At 44.6% G+C, this 19297-nt stretch overlaps 1 protein-coding gene across 2 annotated transcripts in view; it reads left to right on the top strand.

The window, feature by feature from the left end:
• Window positions 1-19297, top strand: part of CRTAC1 (cartilage acidic protein 1) — a 153880-nt gene that overhangs the window by 19607 nt on the left and 114976 nt on the right. For both annotated transcript variants that reach the window (XM_047760692.1, XM_047760691.1), the window contains exon 2: window positions 283-479. In XM_047760692.1, the coding sequence (XP_047616648.1) occupies window positions 283-479 (197 nt within the window). The remainder of the gene's footprint in view (window positions 1-282; window positions 480-19297) is intronic.

Here is a 19297-nt window from a genome sequence, read left to right as displayed (position 1 = left end):
ATAATCATAACAATCTGATTTTACAGGATTTCCATCCCACAGCCCAAGCACCCCCCCCCGCAAACTATCTTCTCCGTAAACCATAAGTTTTTCAATGTCTGTGAGTCAGCATCTGTTCTGCAAAGAAGTTCCGTCTGTCCTTTTTTCAGATTCCACATGTCAGTGAAAGCATTTGATGTTGGTGTCTCATTGTATGGCTGACTTCACTTAGCATGGTAGTTTCTAGGTCCATCCATGTTGCCAGCCAGATCTTTCAGTGACATTTGTAACTTTTGGTTTCAGATGTTCAGGATGTTTCTGTTCCTGCTGCTGTGGATTCTGCCCCTGACTGAGGGGACCCAGCGGGCTGAACCCATGTTCACGGCAGTCACCAACTCAGTCCTGCCCCCTGACTACGACAGCAACCCCACCCAGCTCAACTACGGAGTGGCAGTGACGGATGTGGACCATGACGGGGACTTTGAGATCGTTGTGGCAGGGTAAGTGCCTCTCACCCTGAGTCTGACAGATGTATTAGTTAGCTTTTGCTGTCATAGGGCCAGATAACAAATAATTCCAAAACCCCGGTGGCTTAGAGCCACACACATTCTCACTCACCTGGGTCGTGACCTTTTGCTGGTAGGCTCCGTCCTTGCCTTTTGCTATGGCAGTGAGTTGGGATGGAGGGTGGAGTGAATGAAATGTGCTGCATCCACAGGCTTTCCAGGGAGAAGATTTGGATGCTCTGCTTCAAGGCACTCTGTTCATATTTCAGCCTCCTTTGTTATGCAGGTGTTACTTCCTTACCAGTGAGACTCTAGACTCTCTATATGGGAGGGACTTAAAGGTGACAATTGTGGTAGAAGGAGATGCTCTTATCTGCCTTTGCATAGCATTTTACACAAGACTTAGAAAAAAATTGTCTGTTTCAAAGAAGGCAGGAAGATAGGGATTCAGAGGGACAGCTAAACTTCCTCTAAACTATGCCTTGGTGCCCCTGCTACCTTCTCTCCTGAGAAGCAACACTGTGTAGCAAGAAAAGCATAAGATTTGGAATCCAGGAGTTCCTGTCGTGGCTCACTGGTTAATGAATCCCACTAGGAACCATGAGGTTGCGGGTTTGATCCCTGGCCTTGCTCAGTGGGTTAAGGATCCGGCATTGCCGTGAGCTGTGGTGTAGGTTGCAGACGCGTCTCAGATCCCACATTGCTGTGGCTGTGGCACAGGCCAGCAGCTACAGCTCCAACTGGACCCCTAGCTGGGAACCTCCATATGCTGCAGTAGCGGCCCAAGAAATGGCAAAAAAAAAAAAAATGAGAGAGAGAGAGAAGATTTGGAATCAGATAGCTTGAGTTCATGCTCTAAATCTACAGGTTTCTATTTGCATGACTTTTTCTGGGTTTTGTTTGTTTGTTTTATTTTTCTTTTTTTGTTGTTTTTTCCACTGTACAACATGGGGACCCAGTTACACATACCTGTATACATAATTTTTTCTCCCATTGTTGTGTGATGAAGTAAGTATCTAGACATAGTTCTCAGTGCTTGCTACACAGCAGGATCTCATTGTAAATCCATTCCAAGAGCTTGCATCCATATTTGCATGACCTTGAGTCAGTCCCTTATGTGCCGAGATTCAGATATATCATCGGCAAAACTAGGGATACAGCAACCTGCCAGCTTGTCCTGAAGCCTCCATAGGCTGTTGTCAGTTCCGCCAATCACCACTGATAATCATTATTTATGGAGCGCAAACATGTCCCAGGCACTGTGCTAAACCTTTCACATGCACTGTCTTATCTAATCCTCCTGCCTGCGCTGTGAAGGAAGTATACAAGAAAAGGAACTTAGGGCTCAGAGACAGTGAGGGACTTGCCCTCTATCAAATAAATAGTAAGTAGATGAGCCTTTGAACCCCAAGGCTCCGTAACAATAGAGCTGCTAAACTTCATTGTGCAAAGTTTAGGTGTCACTTCAAAAATCAGCGAATCAATAAAAAACACCACAGGGGCCTGTCAACCTCTCATTCTGGGAGGCCAGAGCTTTTATGGCAACTCAGAGCAGAATAACTGGTGAGTAATATTGTTTGTAGTGGTTGCATGCAAGTGTAGAAAGCATTGACCTTAGAACTTGTAAACTGGATTTTAATCCTGTCCCATCCATTAGTTGTGAGCCTTGTGCAAGTTACTTAACTACGCAACCCCTGCTTTCCTCATCTGTCAAATGGGCACATTGAAATCTACCCCCGCCAACCACAGAGGATCGGTAAGGATCAGTGGAGATGGTGACTGTGAAAGAGAATCTTATGAGTACATTTCTTCTTTTCTTCTACCTCATGAAGAGTAGAAGTGTCTAGATTCTAGATCTCCTGGAAATCTAGATTAGTGTGCTGGCAAATGGAACTTCCTATGATGATGCAGAAGTTCTCTGTTGGTTCTGTCCAATAGGGCGTGGCTATTGAGCACTTGAAATTTGGCTACTGTGACCACGGAACTGAATTTTTATTTTATTTCACTTTAATAATTATATAGCTATGTTTAAATTAGATATCATAGTTCTGGGACCTCAGAAGGAACAATTAAAGAGCAGAGTGGATAGAAAGAGGAAAAACAGCAATGGTTGTAATGACCCTTACTACTGGAGGTGACCTGTGCAGGGTTGCGGGCCAAGCAAGCTTGTCTGCGTTCATTTCTGTGACTCTTCAGTCACTCTTTGCATCTGAGAGAAGCCTTCCTGGCCAAATCCCACCTCCCAGAGTCTGTGCCACTCTGCCAGGGTCTCTGGGTGAAGGACTGTGATGCACTTCTGAGATGATCCCGTTGGCCCCGCCTCCTGTCAGGTGACACCAGCCTCCCTGCGGTAGGTGGGGTTGTCACTGGCAGCCAGGGGATGGAGAACAGCAAGGCAATGTCCTTCCTTCCCTTCCTCCTCTCCTTCCGGGCCCCCACAAGTTACTGTGATGAGCAGACTCTCCTTTCATCTTGGACGATGGGCCTCAACTCAGATTTCCGTCCATGCCCCCCATCCTTTGAGGTGCAGGGGATTGCCACTGCACCTCCCGAGCATGCAGCTTCTTGCTTTCCCAGTGCTGGGCATTTCTTTATTTTTTTTCTTTCCTTTTCTTTCTTTCTTTTTTTTTTTTTCTTTTGCTTTTTAGGGCCACACTCGCAGCCTATGGAGGTTCCCAGGCTAGGGATCCAATCAGAGCTACGGCTCCCGGCCTACGCCACAGCCACAGCCACATCAGATCTGAGCTGTGTCTGCGACCTACATCACAGCTCACAGCAATGCCAAATCCTTAACCCACTGAGCGAGGCCAGGGATCAAGCCTGCAACCTCGTGGTTCCTAGTCGGATTTGTTTCTGCTGTGCCACAACGGAAACTCCTGGGCATTCATTTCATCCTCCTTTTCAAAGAAGCTTTTTTCTCTTTCTCTTCCAAGGAACTCAAGTAATTCATTTCTGGGACTCCTATGGTAGAGCACTAGACCATCTAGGTGGGCAGTTTGGAGGAGGGGTCTAAACCTTATCTAGCTTGCTGCTTCCTGTGGGGCCTGCAGCACTTCAGAGTCATCCTCTAGAAGCAAGAACCAGCCCATCCTGGCTCTCGATCCTGAATCAGCCAGAGATCAGGAAAGAACCCAGGGAAGGACTGAGCCTGGCACACCCGGTCTGAGAAAGCTCGGGCTGCTGAAAGATGATACTGCTCACGCCCAGCAAAGAGGAAGAGTTGCATGGAGGACAGGATGGCAAAATTGGGCAGCCTCCCAGTTCCAGGTCAGGCCTTCTCATGAAGCACTGCGAAGTCTCAGAGTGTCAGAGAGACATATTCTAATTTCAGTACCAAAATACATTCCAAAGGCAAATATAACTTTTTATTCTCTTCAGCTTGGGATGATTTGTCACTGTCTTCTCCTTTGGGCTGGATAACCAGGGGTTGACTATACAGACCTATTTAAATCAGGACCTCGGGAGGTCATTTGGCCCACCTCTTGCCTTCCAATAAGGTCACACCTATAGTTTTTGGAGGCTCCATTTATTTAGAGCCTCCCCAGGGAAAGTGTGTAGTCTTTTTGTAATCAAGCTCAATTATTTATGTCAAGAATCTATGTGGCTCATCTGAATCCCTCACATTCGAGCTTCACAAGCCATTTCATTTAGCTTTTGTTTGGCTGTTGCCTTTGAAGATCGAAACCAAGTGGTCATCGTCCTTTCACATAAGGATCACCGCCCTGTCTTTCATGCCCTGGGAACTCCTTGGCAACATTGCTGGCTTTGACTTTTATTCCGTTTCATCCATCCTACGCCCATGTTTAACTCTGTTTCCTGCTCTGTTTAGGAGTCCTGTAGGAACTGAAATTTTAAAAAATTGAATGTGAATGCCTTTCGCTGGAGCACCTGCGGTCCAGCGCCTGACAGGCCCACTCTCTATTATCTGATAGATCTTGCCATTAGCTGGCCCCTAAAGGCATTTGCGTGTCCCACCCTTGGGGTAATGGCCAGCTCTTAAGTTTCTAAGACACTCTGTTCTTGAACTTGTCTTGGATTTGTTGACCTTGCAGAGTGTCTGACTCCAGCCCCTGTTGCTTTGAGTATTTACTCTTTGAATAGGTTTGTTTTGTTTTGCTTTTTTGGTATCCTCGTTCTGGGTATCGATGGCATTGATTTTGAGCATGTTGCAGGTGAGTTTCTGTTGTGTTTCAGATTCTCGAGGTAATTGCGATGGAAGGCGTGAGTGTGCATCTGACTCTGGGAGGAGCAGAAAATGACCGCCCTTTGTTCTGCAGGGATGGGGGAGGGAGAGGGCCGCCTCTGCTCCGCCGCCACAGCTGGGCGAGTGCCTGCGCATGTGGAGGGCTTATCTGTTAACCGGCGGGTGCAAGATTGCGAGTCTGCGTACAGCCTCCTCCCTGCGGGGTGAGGGGAGGATTTGATCACCCCCGGAGACGTCCGTGCACGCACAGACCATTGAAGATCTTCAGTATCCGCTCCCTGGGTGAATAAAAAGCCTGGTAGCGTCTCCTTTTCTCAGTGGAACTAAACACCCAATCTACAGTCTCACGCAGTCTGGAGAGGAATCCCCGTCGGTGTCAATCTTGCCCAATTCCTTTGGAGGAGCTTTTGTTTCCTGGGATTTCCCCGGAGGTCTCTGAACTAACCCCTCTACCCTGTCAGTTACCAAGAAGTTTTGCTCGAATGAAAAAAAATTGCGGTTGTCGGAAAGTTTGCCTCCCAGGATAGATCAGGTGTTCTATACAAAGAGCATTCACTTGATAAAACCTTAACACATTTTTCACACTTGGAAGGGTTTCCTTAAAAGGGCTGCTACGTATGGTAAACCAGTATTTCATTTTGTCTTAATTTTGCAACTGTGTCAGAAAACTTTTTTTTAATTTACTAAAGTTAATTGAATTATTTAAAAGGCAAATGGTATTCAATTAGCAGATTAATCATAATCATATAGGAGATATTTTTGCCGTTATACATAAAAAGAACAATGATAAAGAATAAAACGCACCACTTGTACATTTTATTATAGGCATCTATAGATATATGCAGTACCTATAGCTATAGATGTAGTATGCATATATTTAGATACATAGTATATCTAAATATATACAGTACATATACATAAACACACACACTCAACAAAATAGGAAAAATACTTCTGAACTTTCAGTCTTAACCATTGCTTTTTAAAATATAACATTTTAATGAATTCGATCATCAGTTTTGACAACTTAAAATGTTGCATTATTCCAGCTTTTCTCTTTTTTAACTTTGAAAGACATTTTACATTTTGATAACACAAATATGTTTTATTGCAAAAAAAAGTCCGTACGATGTGTATGAAAGTAAAAATCCATCTTTACCAACCCCCACCTCAACTCCAAGCTCATCCCGGTCCCCTTCCAGAATAGCAGTTGTTTTCACTTTGGTGCGTATACTTCTGGCAACGTCTGTGTTATATATATACTTATCAAATGTATAATTTTGAGAGGAATCAAACTGATAATGCATTGTTCCAGGACTTGCTTTTTTCACTGTGTGACATGGTTACGGTTCAAACATAGTAAATCCAGCTTTTTTTTTTTTTTTTAAGTTACTCAGTGTGGATGTGTCCACGCTGGTTTTGCCATTCCTCAAGTGACATTTAAGCTGGCCCTAATCTGTGACCACTGCAGACAATGCTGCACTGCACACTCCTACATACATATGCAGATATTTCTCTGGGATAGAGACCAAGAATTAGAAACGCAGGGCATGATATGTACATTTTAAATCTTAGTAGATATTGCCAGCGTTTCCAAACTCAATCTTTTTCTATTTATTCATAGCCTAGAAATCAAAGGTACCTGGGGGGATTATTGCTATCAACTGCTGTTGAAGCACCTACTATGTGTACTGCCATGGAATCTCCAGGCTCTGAACTTGATCAGTTTAGACGTGATAAAGAAGGAGGGGAAAGAGGTGCCTAGTCTACATCTGTAAAAGAAAGCTGCTGCTGTTAAAAATTGGATTGAGGAACCTCAATACTCTGATTCAGACTGCTAAAAAGACTTCCTCTAAAGCTTCCTCTGCAAAAATATATTTCTTAAATGGGTCACCCTTAACCCTAAGATTCATTGTCGTCAGTATCATGGAAGAATGATTACAGGGTGCCGGCTCTTCCGCTGTGGTTAGGCGTGGACTGCCCCTGATTTTGAATACTAATAAGACATGAGCCGGAGCAGGAGCCGGGCCTTTTAAACCTGTTCTTAAAACTTTGATAGAAAGGTTACTCAGCGGTGCACGACAGGTTTCCCAGAGATGTCTCAATGCTCCATCTGAACCACCTTCTCCCCAGCCCTGGGCAGCCAGAAGCAATGAGTGAAAATTCTGCTCCCCACCCCCGAGTCACAGACTCTCCTGGCAGCTGGAAGGGCTCAGGCTGCTACGTGGCTACCCTGGCCACACACACACCACACACACACACACACACACACACGCCCAGAGCAGGGTGTCAGGAAATGTGGTAGGCAGGATGATGGCCTTCTTAAGATGCCCAGGTTCTAATCCCCAGAACCAATGAATGGCAAAAGGGACTTTGCAGATGTGATTAAGGTAAGGGCCTTGAGATAGGGAGATTATCCTGGATTATCCGAGTTGGCCAGATGTAGTCACAGTCTTGAAAACTGGAAAAAGGGAGGCGGAAGAGGAAGTCGTGATGATCTGATGTGAGAAGGACTCCACTCACCATTCCTGGCATTGAAGATGATGGGAAGGACCACAGGTCAAGGAATGTGAGTGGCCTCTGGAAGCTGGAAGATGTTAAGGTAATAGATTTACCTGTAGAGCTGCGGGTTTTTTTTTTTTTTTTTTTGCCACACCCACAGCAGTGCAGGAGTTCCCCTTCCAGGGATTGAACTTGCACCACAGCATGACCAGAGCCCCTGCAGTGACTACACCTGATCCTTAACCTGCTGTGCCACTAGGGAACGCCCCCCCCCCCCCAGAGCTTCTTGAAAGGAATGCAGCTCTGCCAACACCTTGATTTCAGCACAGAAATCCAGTGATGGATTTGTAACACACGGAAGTGTAAGATAATCAACTTGCACTGTTTTTTGTCACTAAGTTTGTGGTGATTCGTTACAGCAGGGATAGCAAACTAACACACTGGGTGAAGGCCGGGTGCTTGGTGACGTTCCTCAGAGAAGTGATGGCCATTACCTCCAAGGTTTTTAATAGCATCATTTTTAATAATTTCACAACAATAAAAGAAATATTCCACCCACGAGCATATTATTTAGAAGAATAAAAGAATATATTTTAAAGAAATATACCACTAACAAAACTATTATGTTTTAATCAGTGACAAGCCCCTGACTAAGAACAGGTATGCAGTTTTGGAAAGAATCCCTAAAATCACACCTCCTTACTTGGGGACCATCCACATTAATTCACCCTGCAGCTCACCCTTTGACACCAGGTACCAGTCAGTACTGGTACCAGTACCATGAGTGGTAGAAGGTAAGGAGAGGGATTCAGAGCTTTTAAAGATGTCAGTGTCCTCGGTGAGACAAATAGCCGCACTTGGGTGAGTTCTTAAGTAACCTGCACCCCCAGGGAGACGCAGACATTCCAGGAGGTCAGAGCAGGTGGAAGGCACTTCTGGATGAGAATCACAAAGGGGACGGCAATATTCAGACGGGGAGTTGAGGTCTGTTTAACAAGGGGCAGAGGCCTCTCCAGGTCCAAGAGAACAGTAGGCTTATCGGAATTTTGTTGTTTGTTTTTAAATTTTTTTTTAAAAGCATTTTAACAAAAAACTGATTTTCACAAAGTATTGAAGAGGATTTATATAAAGCTGTTCCAAAATAGTAATATAATTAAGATACTAAAATTGCCTCTGCTGAAAACGGCAAAGCTACTTTTAGTCTGAATTTTTCATCCATTCAGAAAGTGGATGGATGTCCTGTCTCCAGTCAGTCACTTTCCTTTAATCTCTCTTTTCCTATTTTTTTAAGGTGAGGGGCTGGTCGGAAGGTCTTCCTTGTCCCCTGGGTCTCACGTCAGGCTCCCTAGGTGCAGACCCAGAGCAGGCTGGAGCCCAGGCCAACCCTCCTCCCCACCCTTACAGCCCTCAGGCCTCCCCTCCCCCTCCTCTCCCCTCCCCCTCCTCTCCCCTCCCTCTCCCCCTTTCCCTCCCCCTCCCCTTTCCCTCCCCTCCCCCTCCTCTCCCTCCCCTCCCCTCCTCCTCCCCTCTCCCTCTCCTCCCCCTCCCCCTCCTCTCCTCCTCCCCTCTCCCCTCCTCCCCCTCCCCCTCCTCTCCTCCTCCCCTCTCCCTCCTCTCCCCTCACCCCCTCCTCCTCCTCCCCTCCCCCTCCTCTCCCCTCCCCCTCCCCTTCCCCTCCCCTCCCCTCCCCTCCCTTCCCCCCTTCTCTCCCCCCCCCTCTTCTCCCCCTCCCCCTCCCCTTCCCCTCCCCCTTCTTTCCCTTCTTTCCCTCCCCCTCCCCTCCCCCTCCCCTTCCCCCCCCCTTGTCTCCCATTTCCCTCCCCCTCCCCCTTCTTTCACCTTTCCCTCCCCCTCCCTCCCCCCTCCCCCTCCCCTTCCTCCCTTCCCCTCCCCCCCCTTGTCCTCCCCTTTCCCTCTCCCCCTCCCCTTTCCCTCCCCCTCCCCCTTCCTCCTATCTTCCCCTTCCTCCCCTCCCCCTTCTGCTCCCCTCCCCGCTTCCTCTCCCCTCCCCTCCCCTCCCCCTTCCCTTCCCCTCCCCTCCCCTGCCCCCTTCTCCCCCCTCCCCCTCCCCTTCCCCTCCCCCTTCTCTCCCCTTTCCCTCCCCCTCCCCCTCCCCTTCTCGTCTCTCCCCTTTCCATTCCCCTCTCCCCCTCCCCTCCCCCTCTCCCCTCCCCTTTTCTCTCCCCCTCCCCCTTCTCGTCCCCTCCCCGCTCTCACCCCTCCCCTTTCTCCCCTCGCCCCTTCCACCTTTCCCCCCGTCCCCGCAGTCGACCCCTTTTTCCCCTCCTCCATTCCTCCGCCCCCCTTCTTTCACCTTTTTCCCTCCCCCATCCCTCCCTCCTCTCCCCTCCTCCTCCTCCCCCTCCCCCCTCCTCCTCCCAAGCTTACCTCACACTTCTCCTTGGAACCCAAGCCATTTTCACCTCCAGAGTCACTTCTGCTCTGGGGGGGCCCATCAGACCCCAACCTCCCTCTTGTGTTCTTCCTCACACATCCTCGCTTCCCAGTCCTGCTGACCTGGTGAGTCACTTTCTTTCAAGGATGCTCTGCTTATGACTTCATTTTCCCTCTGAGGAAGCAGTGACTTTGAGGTGCAGATGTCTAAGAAAACATGCAAGGATGTGAAGAAGCGAAAACCAAACATTCCCCACCTCAGATTTTTACTGGCTCTCTCATCAGGTACCTTCACCTGTTTGCAGATTAAAGTCGTGAAGCAGAAGCAACACAAGTCTTGTCTTTTACTTACATCATCTGATTTTAAAGCATCCCAGCCATCCATATGATATGTAGTATTTAATTGAATCTCAGTCACTCCTTTTTTCCGCATGTGTTTATTGAGGTATAGTTGATTTACAATTTTACATTAGTTTCAGGTGTACAACAGAGGGATTCAAAATTTGTATGGGTTTTACTCCACTTATAATTATTATAAAGTATTGACTACATTCCCTGTGTTATACAGTATATCCCTGGAACTTATTTATTTTATACCTCTTATTCCCCTATCCCTAGGGATTTTAACACCACCAAAAGCAGGGCGACACCTACAATTGGCAGCTTGCATTTCATTGGCAGTTTTTTCTTTTTCTTTTTTTTTTTTAAGGGCCACACCCACGGCATATGGAAGTTCCCAAGCTAGGGGTCCAATCAGAGCTCTAGCCGCTGGTCTACACCACAGCCATAGCAAAACAGGATCCAAGCCACATCGCAACCTACACCACAGCTCATGGCAACGCCGGATCCTTAACCCATTGAGTGAGCGAGGCCAGGGATTGAACCCACATCCTCATGGATACTAGTAGGATTTGTTTCCACCGAGCCACGACAGGAACTCCTAATTGGCAGTTTTTTCTTTCTTAGAGATACACAAAATAATGGTGAGTCTTCTCCCTGATGACACATTATATTGGATGAAAGCACTGTCGATAATGTTGTCCCCATTTTGCAGATGAAAAAACTGCAGCCCAGAAATCTGCTGAGAGTCATAGAGATGGTGAGAGGTGGACCTGTTATTTTATATGAGCCCATTAAATTAAGTTTGTTAATTGGATTGTTCAAATCATAATCTTTATTAATATTTCTCTCCCTGTTGGAGTTCCCATCGTGGCGCAGCGGAAACGAATCCGATTAGGAACCATGAGGTTGTGCGTTTGATCCCTGGCCTCACTCAGTGGGTTAAGGACCTGGCATTGCTGTGGCTGTGGTGCAGGCTGGCAGCTACAGCTCCAATTAGACTCCTAGCCTGGGAACTTCCATATGCTGCGGGTGCGGCCCTAAAAAGACAAAAAAACTATATATATACATAAGTACATGCATACATACATACATACACACATATATATATATTTTTTTCCTGCCTGTGAATAACTGAGAGCCTCGAAATGCCCTATTGCAGTAGTCCTCTTCTTTCTGTGGTTTTGTGTTATGGTTATGTTGCAGCTACTTTATTAGGTGCAGTTTCAGAATCCTTTTTTAAAAATTGAGATAGACTTAACATACAACATTTTATTCATTTCAGCTGTACATCCTAATGATTTGATATTCATAAATATTTTGATAATTCTTAGAATTCTTATGTTTTCCTGGGAATGGAACCATTATCGTTGTGAAGTGGCCCCACCTATCATGAAGTATGCTTCTGGCCTGATGTTATTATAGCTTCTCTATCTTTCTTTTTGTTTGTGTTTGCCAGGGATCCTTTTTTCCATAATTTTATTTTGAACTCTCCAAAGTCCTTATGTTTTACGTGTTTCTCGTATGCAGCATAAATACAGCTTAAGTTTTTTTCCAGCTGTTTAACCATGTCTGTCCTGTTCCTGATGAATTTAGTCCATCCTCTTTAATGGGGACATTGATATGTTTAAACTCGTTTCTGTTATTTTTTAAATTTCCACATTTTCAATCCTTCTTTTCCTTTCTTGCTTTTTAAAAATTTATTGATTTAGAGGCTTTTTTTTTTTTTTTTTTGGTTATGGGGTGAGGGGAGATTCTTGTTTTCTAAATGTCACTTTTTGCTTCTGATTTGGGATTTATACTCTCTACTTCTGTTCTTTTAGTGGTTTCCTTTGAAATGTTATGATACGCTTTTAACTTAACAAACTCTAAAATTGCCTAACCCCTTTCTAAAACAATACAAGGATTTTAATACACTTTAACTCTGAACTTCCCTTCCTGGTGTATGTGTAGCACTTTAGTCTTTCCCTTTGCAAACCCTATCGGTTATGATGATGATTATTGTTATTATTTTTATCTAAAGACAATTTTTTAAATTTGCATCCATTCTTACCATTTTATATGCTCATTCTTCCTTCTTGCATCTCAGAAAGACCTTCCAATCATTTTTCTTCTCCCCAATATACCTCCTTTAGCTGTTCCTTTACTGAATGCCAGATGCCAATAAAATAGCTGAGTTTTTGTTTAATCTGAAAATATAGTGATGGTCTCTCCATTCTTGAAAGATAGTTTTCCCACATCCAAGATTTTTAGGCTGACAGTTATTACTCCTTTGTCATTTGTTGCCAAGACGCCCGTTATTAGTAATGACACTCCCTCGTAGGTGGTCTGTCTGCTGTCTCTCTTTTTTGTCTTTTGGATTTAGCAGTTCCACTACTATATGTATTCAATGGGTCTCTTTTTTTCTTCTTAAACCTGGCGTGTGCTGCCTGAATCTGAGGAGTCATGTCTCTCATTAGTTCTGAGTGGTTCTCAACCACCATTGTCTGTTCTTTCTACTCACTCCTTCTAGGACTTCACTCAGACAAGTTTTCTCATTCTATCCTTCAAATCTTTCTCTTTTTTTTGTCTTTTTTTTTTTGTCTTTTTGCCTTTTCTAGGGCCGCTTCCCACAGCATATGGAGCTTCCCAGGCTAGGGGTCTAACCAGAGCTACAGCTGCCGGCCTATGCCAGAGCCACAGCAACACAGGATCCGAGCCGTGTCTTCGACCTACACCACAGCTCACAGCAACACCGGATCCTCAACCCACTGAGCGAGGCCAGGGATCAGACCCTCAACCTCATAGTTCCTAGTCGGATTCGTTAACCACTGCGCCACAACGGGAACTCCTATCCTTCAAATCTCTGAACCTTTCTCATGTTATCTCCTGGCTCTCTGTGATACTGCACTCTGGGTAACTTTCTACATATATCTTCCAGTTCACTGATTCTTCAGTTGCATCCAAACGGTTGAGTTTTCATTTCAAAAACTGTGTCGTTGTTGTTGTTTTTCTTCTTATGGCCACACCTGCGGCGTTTGGAAGTTCCCAGGCTAGGGATCGAATCAGAGCTACAGCTGCTGGCCTTCGCCACAGCCACAGCAACACCAGATCCCGAGCCACATCTTTGACTTACACCGTGGCTCACGGCAACACTGGATCCTTAACCCACTGAGCGAGGCCAGGGATCAAACCCACATCTTCACGGACTCTAGGTTGGTTTTTTAACACACCGAATCACAATGGGAACTCCCCCAAACTGTTTCTTATTTCTAGGAGTTTCATATCTCCCTTTTCAAATCTCCCTAATAATTTCTGATAGTGTCTTGTTGCTTGCTCATTTATTCCATTCTTTGTTTCATTAAACATTTCTTACATAGCTATGTTCTGTATTTGACAGTTCTGATGTCTACAGTCCTTGTGAGTTAAATTGCTCTTAGTTTTGGGGGTTTTTTCCTGCTGCTCATTTGAAGTGATTTGCCTTCTTAGTATATCTGCTGGATCTTACAATGTGAGAGTTCTGTGGACATAAAATGGAGTTGCTTTTTACCCGAGAGGATTTGCTGAGGACCAGGGCTTCTACTGACTTGGAAACACACTAGATCTCTCCAGGTTAATTTAGGAATACGTATATATATATATAATGATTTTTTTTCATTATAGCTGGTTTACACTGTTCTGTCAACTTTCTACTGTACAGCATGGAGACCCAGTTATGCATACATGTGTAGATGCTTTTTTCTCACATTATCATGCTCCATCATAAGTGACTAGATATAGTTCTAATTTAGGATTTAATGTAGGATTCTAGGGTTCAGCATCCCCCCCATCCCAGTACTGCTATCTCAACCCATTTGTTCATCACTGACTGTTGCCAGGTCTAGTTTGGGCTCACTTTTCTGTGGGATGGATTGATTCTCTGAGATTTACCTTAAGTTTGTGCTCAGTAATACATTAAAAACAGTTTTTATCTGGGACTACCTTGTTTTATGGTGACAGAATCCCTCAGCAATCTCTCACATAGATGGAAACAAAAGTCTGGAGTTGTCAATAGGTTTAGGATAGCCAAAGCCTATTTTTCTATTATCAAGAAGACTTGGGTGGGTATGTGCAGCTAAAAGATGATTCAAGAGATTCGCTCCCTTCGCTCTTCAGAGATGCTTTAACGCATTTCTTGCAAAATAGAAAGAGCTCCACAGCATGGGAGATGTGGGTGCGAAATGGAGGTGTATAGGGATGAGTATCTATGGGGAGAAAAGCGTGAGCCACACACACTCGAGTAGCCAGGCCAGACCCTTGGACTGTGGCTCCGTGGAGGAGCGTGGGAGAGTCAAGAAGGAAGATTCTAAAGAACATGTAAGAGCTGTTGACAGTCTGTGATTAGAGTTAACCTGTGTTTCAGAAGGAGTTTTTGCTGGCTGGATCAGATTGTAAAGGAAACTCAAACCAAAGGACTATCATAATTCATAATGTTATTTAATTTAACAGTAAATATATATATGTACACTTTGATCAAGATTTCTTTTTAAAATTTGCCCTCTCACATTAGATTGCAGACTCCTAAAGGCAGGTGCTTTCTCTTTTTCATCATGCATGTACAGTTCCTAGCACATGGTTAGTGTTCAATAAATGAATGGAATGAAATAGACTGGGGTCTCAAGGATGGAAAGACAGTCTTTGGTAAGGGGGTTAATGACAATAACAAACATTAGCTATACACCAAAGCAATTGATTCAAGGACTTTAGTCTTGAGAGCAATATCAATCAATTCAATAAACAAATCCTCCCCACCTACCTGCCATGTGCATAGCTGTGTGCTCAGTGCTTTGGCAGCACAAAAATACAGTCCCTTCCTTCAGGCCATCTTATTTGTAAGGGAGCTAAGGCACATAGGAAAATAACAGAGCAGTGTGTCATATGAGCTCTAGCGGAAAAACTCCCTCCATATTCAGCACACTTATCAGGCTCATCTCCCAGTGAGTATTTCAGTTTTTCCAGTTTCTTAAAACCCTGAAATTGATCTCAGGTTGCGGTAATAAGGCTATTTTCCCCATATGGAATTTCTCTATGGTGTCACAGGTTTGATCTTCTCTTATTACAGCCAAGGTCCCTGTGTTCATTTCCCTTTATTAAACCACAATAATTGTTTGTTGACTGAGTAGTCCCAAGGAACTGACAACATCATCGAGCCTCCAGTCCTGGCTCTTCCTGGTTCCTGTCTAACACCTCACAGAGGCAATGAAATGCACCACTAACTACAGGTGTCAGCAGCCTTGTGTTCCTGTGTTTTTGTTTGTTTTGTTTTAGCATATACTTGTCCATTGGTAATCTGTTGTCCATATTCTTCCCTCCAAACTAAGACAAAGTATAGAAGAAGAAGGAGGCAGAAGGAAGCTAAGCATTTCCCCCAACGCCCTTCAAATAAGATGGGCCATAATTCTGGCTCTTCTGGTATCTTTTAAAGTTGTTTCCCTAGTCTGGAAAGCTGTGTCTGCACCAGGCTACAGCCAAGGCTGCATTCCTCCATCCCCCATCACTCATTGTTCCATCTGGCAGGCCTGGGAAGCCCTTGGTTCAGCCATTTCAGCACCCGATTCCTGGACAGCACCAGAGCCCTGGAACAGATCCAGAGGCTGAAATGAACTCGGTCCTTCCCGCCCCTCCCCCCCCCCCACTGCATCCCTACCCACATGCAAACCATTTTGCCTCCACAAATTAGGAAGACTTAGGACAAGTCTCATTATAAAAGTTTCCTTTCTGTACAATTCAGTAATGTCAAAAGGCAAAAGCTAGTGAAATAATATATCTCAAAGTATCTAAAACCTAAGTCAATTTTTGGAACATATCTAACATTTCATGGGGAAACAAAGCTTTTATTTAAAACTAGGAAGTGAAAAGAGGACAAATTCATTCTTGGTTCAGAAAGCTAGGGAGCTAAAGAAATTTTCAGGGGACCCTGGTAACTTTCTGATGACATTTGGATAATAATACTTCCCAGGTTGCGGTGAAGACAAAAGAGATAAGACATAAAGTTGATTATCACAGCACCTGGCACATTCCAAATGCTCAATTATTAGTGTGTTGAGGGTGATTATGTTTATTTAATGCCTAATATAACAGAACCAACTCTCATCTCAGAAACCTCAGTGTTTCTTTCTATCCTTTTTCCCATCAATGGAATAAGATAGCGCTGTGGAACATTTTCTGTTTTTATATTAGAACTATATATCTTCTGCTGTTAATTTTTAACACAGTCATTGAAACGTTTTATACTGTGTTGTCTGCAGACATACTGTCCTGAAATAAGTTGTCTTATATTTTTACTTAGTTTCCTATAAATCAATGTCCCACCTAGAAGAAAGTTTATTTACCCCTATTATAATAGTCAGCTTTTATTCATTCGTTCTACAGTTTTTTATTATGCTACCATGTGCCAGGCACCTTGCTGAGCCCTGGGGATTAGTAGTGAACCAGAGCAGCTCCTGACTTCACAGAGCTCCGAGAGAATCAATGTGCCTGATGAATTAAAGAAATTTGTACTTTGGGAAAGAATTTCAACTTCCTCCAACCAAGTCTTGTGTCAGAATTCATAATTTGTAACCAGAATCATTTCTCAGTCCCACTGTCCATTCTTGCTAAAAGATGCCACTAAGAAATAGAGTGATAAAACAAATGATGATAGGAAAAAGAAGGCATGACTTGGGCAAACCATGAATTAATCAGCTCCCGAATAATCAAGAGCTGATAGATAAAATGCAAGTATCATAGTTCATGCCTTCTTAAATAATTAAACTTATTATAGAAGGAACCAAAAGACCACATTTCACAAGAAATTAGTAGCCTTAAGGCAGAGGGTGAGCAAAAAAGAGCTCTATAGTAGCATACATAAGCCTTTTCTATATTGCAATAAACCAAGCAGGTAGCAGTGAAAAGGATGGTTATATGGATTCTCCCATATATTTTAAAGTAGCAAGTGCCGACCTAGAGGTCACAGAGTTATTGCAAGGCATCCGAGAATCCATCCATGCCTGGGCATTTTATCAATAGATGCTAAAGCACAGCGACTATTATACAGAAAATTTTTTAACATTAAAAAGGTATCTTCATACTTGAAAAGAGTTGAAAGCCATGGCCTTAAAAATATGTGCTCAGGTACTGTCCAAAAAATGGGGTTTAAAGGAGCCAGAGAAGGGTCACTGAAAGGAGAAGAAAGAGTGAGAGACCTCAGTCGAGAGACGGAGAATGGATGAGAGGATGGAGCAGCGGGAGGAGAAGAAGCGAGAGAGGAAACGGGCATGAGCTATGGAAGGGCAACGTGGAGTCATGCAGCCCTTAGTTAACAGGCCAGCTCCTTCTCTTCTGAGCCATGGGACCTGGAAACAAATTACCTGACCTCTCAGAGATTTATTTTCCTCATTTATTTTTATTTTTTTGTCTTTTTTGTCTTTTTGTTGTTGTTGTTGCTATTTCTTGGGCCGCTCCCGCGGCATATGGAGGTTCCCAGGCTAGGGGTTGAATCGGAGCTGTAGCCACCGGCCTACGCCAGAGCCACAGCAACGCGGGATCCGAGCCGCATCTGCAACCTACACCACAGCTCACGGCAATGCCGGATCGTTAACCCACTGAGCAAGGGCAGGGACCGAACCCGCAACCTCATGGTTCCTAGTCGGATTCGTTAACCACTGCGCCACGACGGGAACTCCTATTTTCCTCATTTATAAAGTAGAGGCACAGAGTTCCCGTGGTGGCTCAGTGGTTAACAAATCCGACTAGGAACCACGAGGTTGTGGGTTCAATCCCTGGCCTTGCTCAGTAGGTTAAGGATCCGGCGTTGCCGTGAGCTGTGGTGTAGGTTGCAGACGCGGCTCGGATCCCATGTTGCTGTGGCTCTGGTGTAGGCCGGCGGCTACAGCTCCGATTTAACCCCTAGCCTGGGAACCTCCATATGTCACAGGAGTGGCCCTAGAAATGGCAAAAAATAAAAAAAAATTAAAAAAAAAATAAAGTAGAGGCAGGAATAACCAAGAGCCTACTCCACAGCATTGGTGCTGGCAGTTGAACAAGATAATGGACACAAAAGTCTTGGTCTTGTGTCTGATACATGGAGGGGACTCAGCGATCAGCTACCACCACCATTTCTTATACCTTTCATCTGCCCGTGAGATCTTTCAGAGCCTTACCTGTCAGCATACACTGAGTGTACCATCTGGTCAATTCTTACCTTTAACGAACTAGATTAGTCAGAACTCTTTTCTTTTTTAATTCAGGTATAGTTAATTTACAGTGTTGTGCCAATTTCTGCTGTAGAGCAAAGTGATTCAATCATACATATATTCTTTTTTTTTAATATTGTTTTCCGTCATGGTCTCTCTCAGAAGATTGGCTGTACAGTATCCTTGTGCTACACAGTAGGACCTTGTTGTTTATCCATTCTAAATGTAATAGTTTGCATCTCCTATTCACCCCAGACTCGCAATCCATCCCATTCCCTTCCCCCTATCCCTTGACAACCACAAGTCTGTTTTCCAAGTCTGTGAGTCTGTTTCTGTTTTATAGCTAGGTTCATTTGTGCCGTATTTTAGATTCTACATATACGTGATATCAGATGGTATTTGTCTTTCTCCCTCAGATTTGCTTCACTTAGTATGAGAATCTAATTACATCCAGAACTCTTTTGATTGCAATAAAAAGTAACCCTTGCTAACCTATCCTCCTTCCCACTCCCACCCCCACCAAAAAAGACGATGTTGTGGAGGTATTTGGGGGTAACTCAAGTAACTCAAAAAGAATCTGATCAACTGAACCTCAAGAAAGCAGGCACAGGGGCAGGGAGGGGACATCAGGACTGACAGGAGCCAGAATCCAAAGGCGACCGGGATCGCTCTCTCTGACTTTCTGCCTCTCATCCCTACCTCTGTTTCTTAGCCCGTCAGCCTAATTATTTCAGGGCATCTTTCTCCCTGAGTCTGGAACCAAAACTGCCAGCAGCTCCTGGCTATATAGCTTCCTAGCCTGATCACCAGAGAGAAAGTTCCAATGACAAGTAAAGGATTCTGAGTAGCTGTGTCCCCATCCCTGTGGCTCAAGGAAACCATCTGGATGGGAAAGGGGAAAGGGTTGTGCCTCCAAATATAATGGGTTTCTGTTCCCAGATCCAAGAGAGCACAGTACTAAGTGGACAGACAACCAAGCTACAGTCATTTCCTGGGCAGACATGCATTAAACACCGACTGTGCACCCACCACATCCATGGCCCTGCCCTCCGAGCTGACTTGCTAATGGCCAAACCAGCAATAAACAAAGAAACAAGAAATCTGAGTTTCTGTAGAAAAGGCAGATGCACCGACGCCCACAGGCACACGCACGCACACCCAGCCCTCTCAGGAAAAATCCC

The sequence above is a fragment of the Phacochoerus africanus genome, chromosome 15 (genome assembly GCF_016906955.1).
Source record: "Phacochoerus africanus isolate WHEZ1 chromosome 15, ROS_Pafr_v1, whole genome shotgun sequence".
Lineage (NCBI taxonomy): Eukaryota > Metazoa > Chordata > Mammalia > Artiodactyla > Suidae > Phacochoerus > Phacochoerus africanus.
Note: the sequence above shows the minus strand (reverse complement) of the source record. Positions and strands in the feature narration are given on the sequence as shown.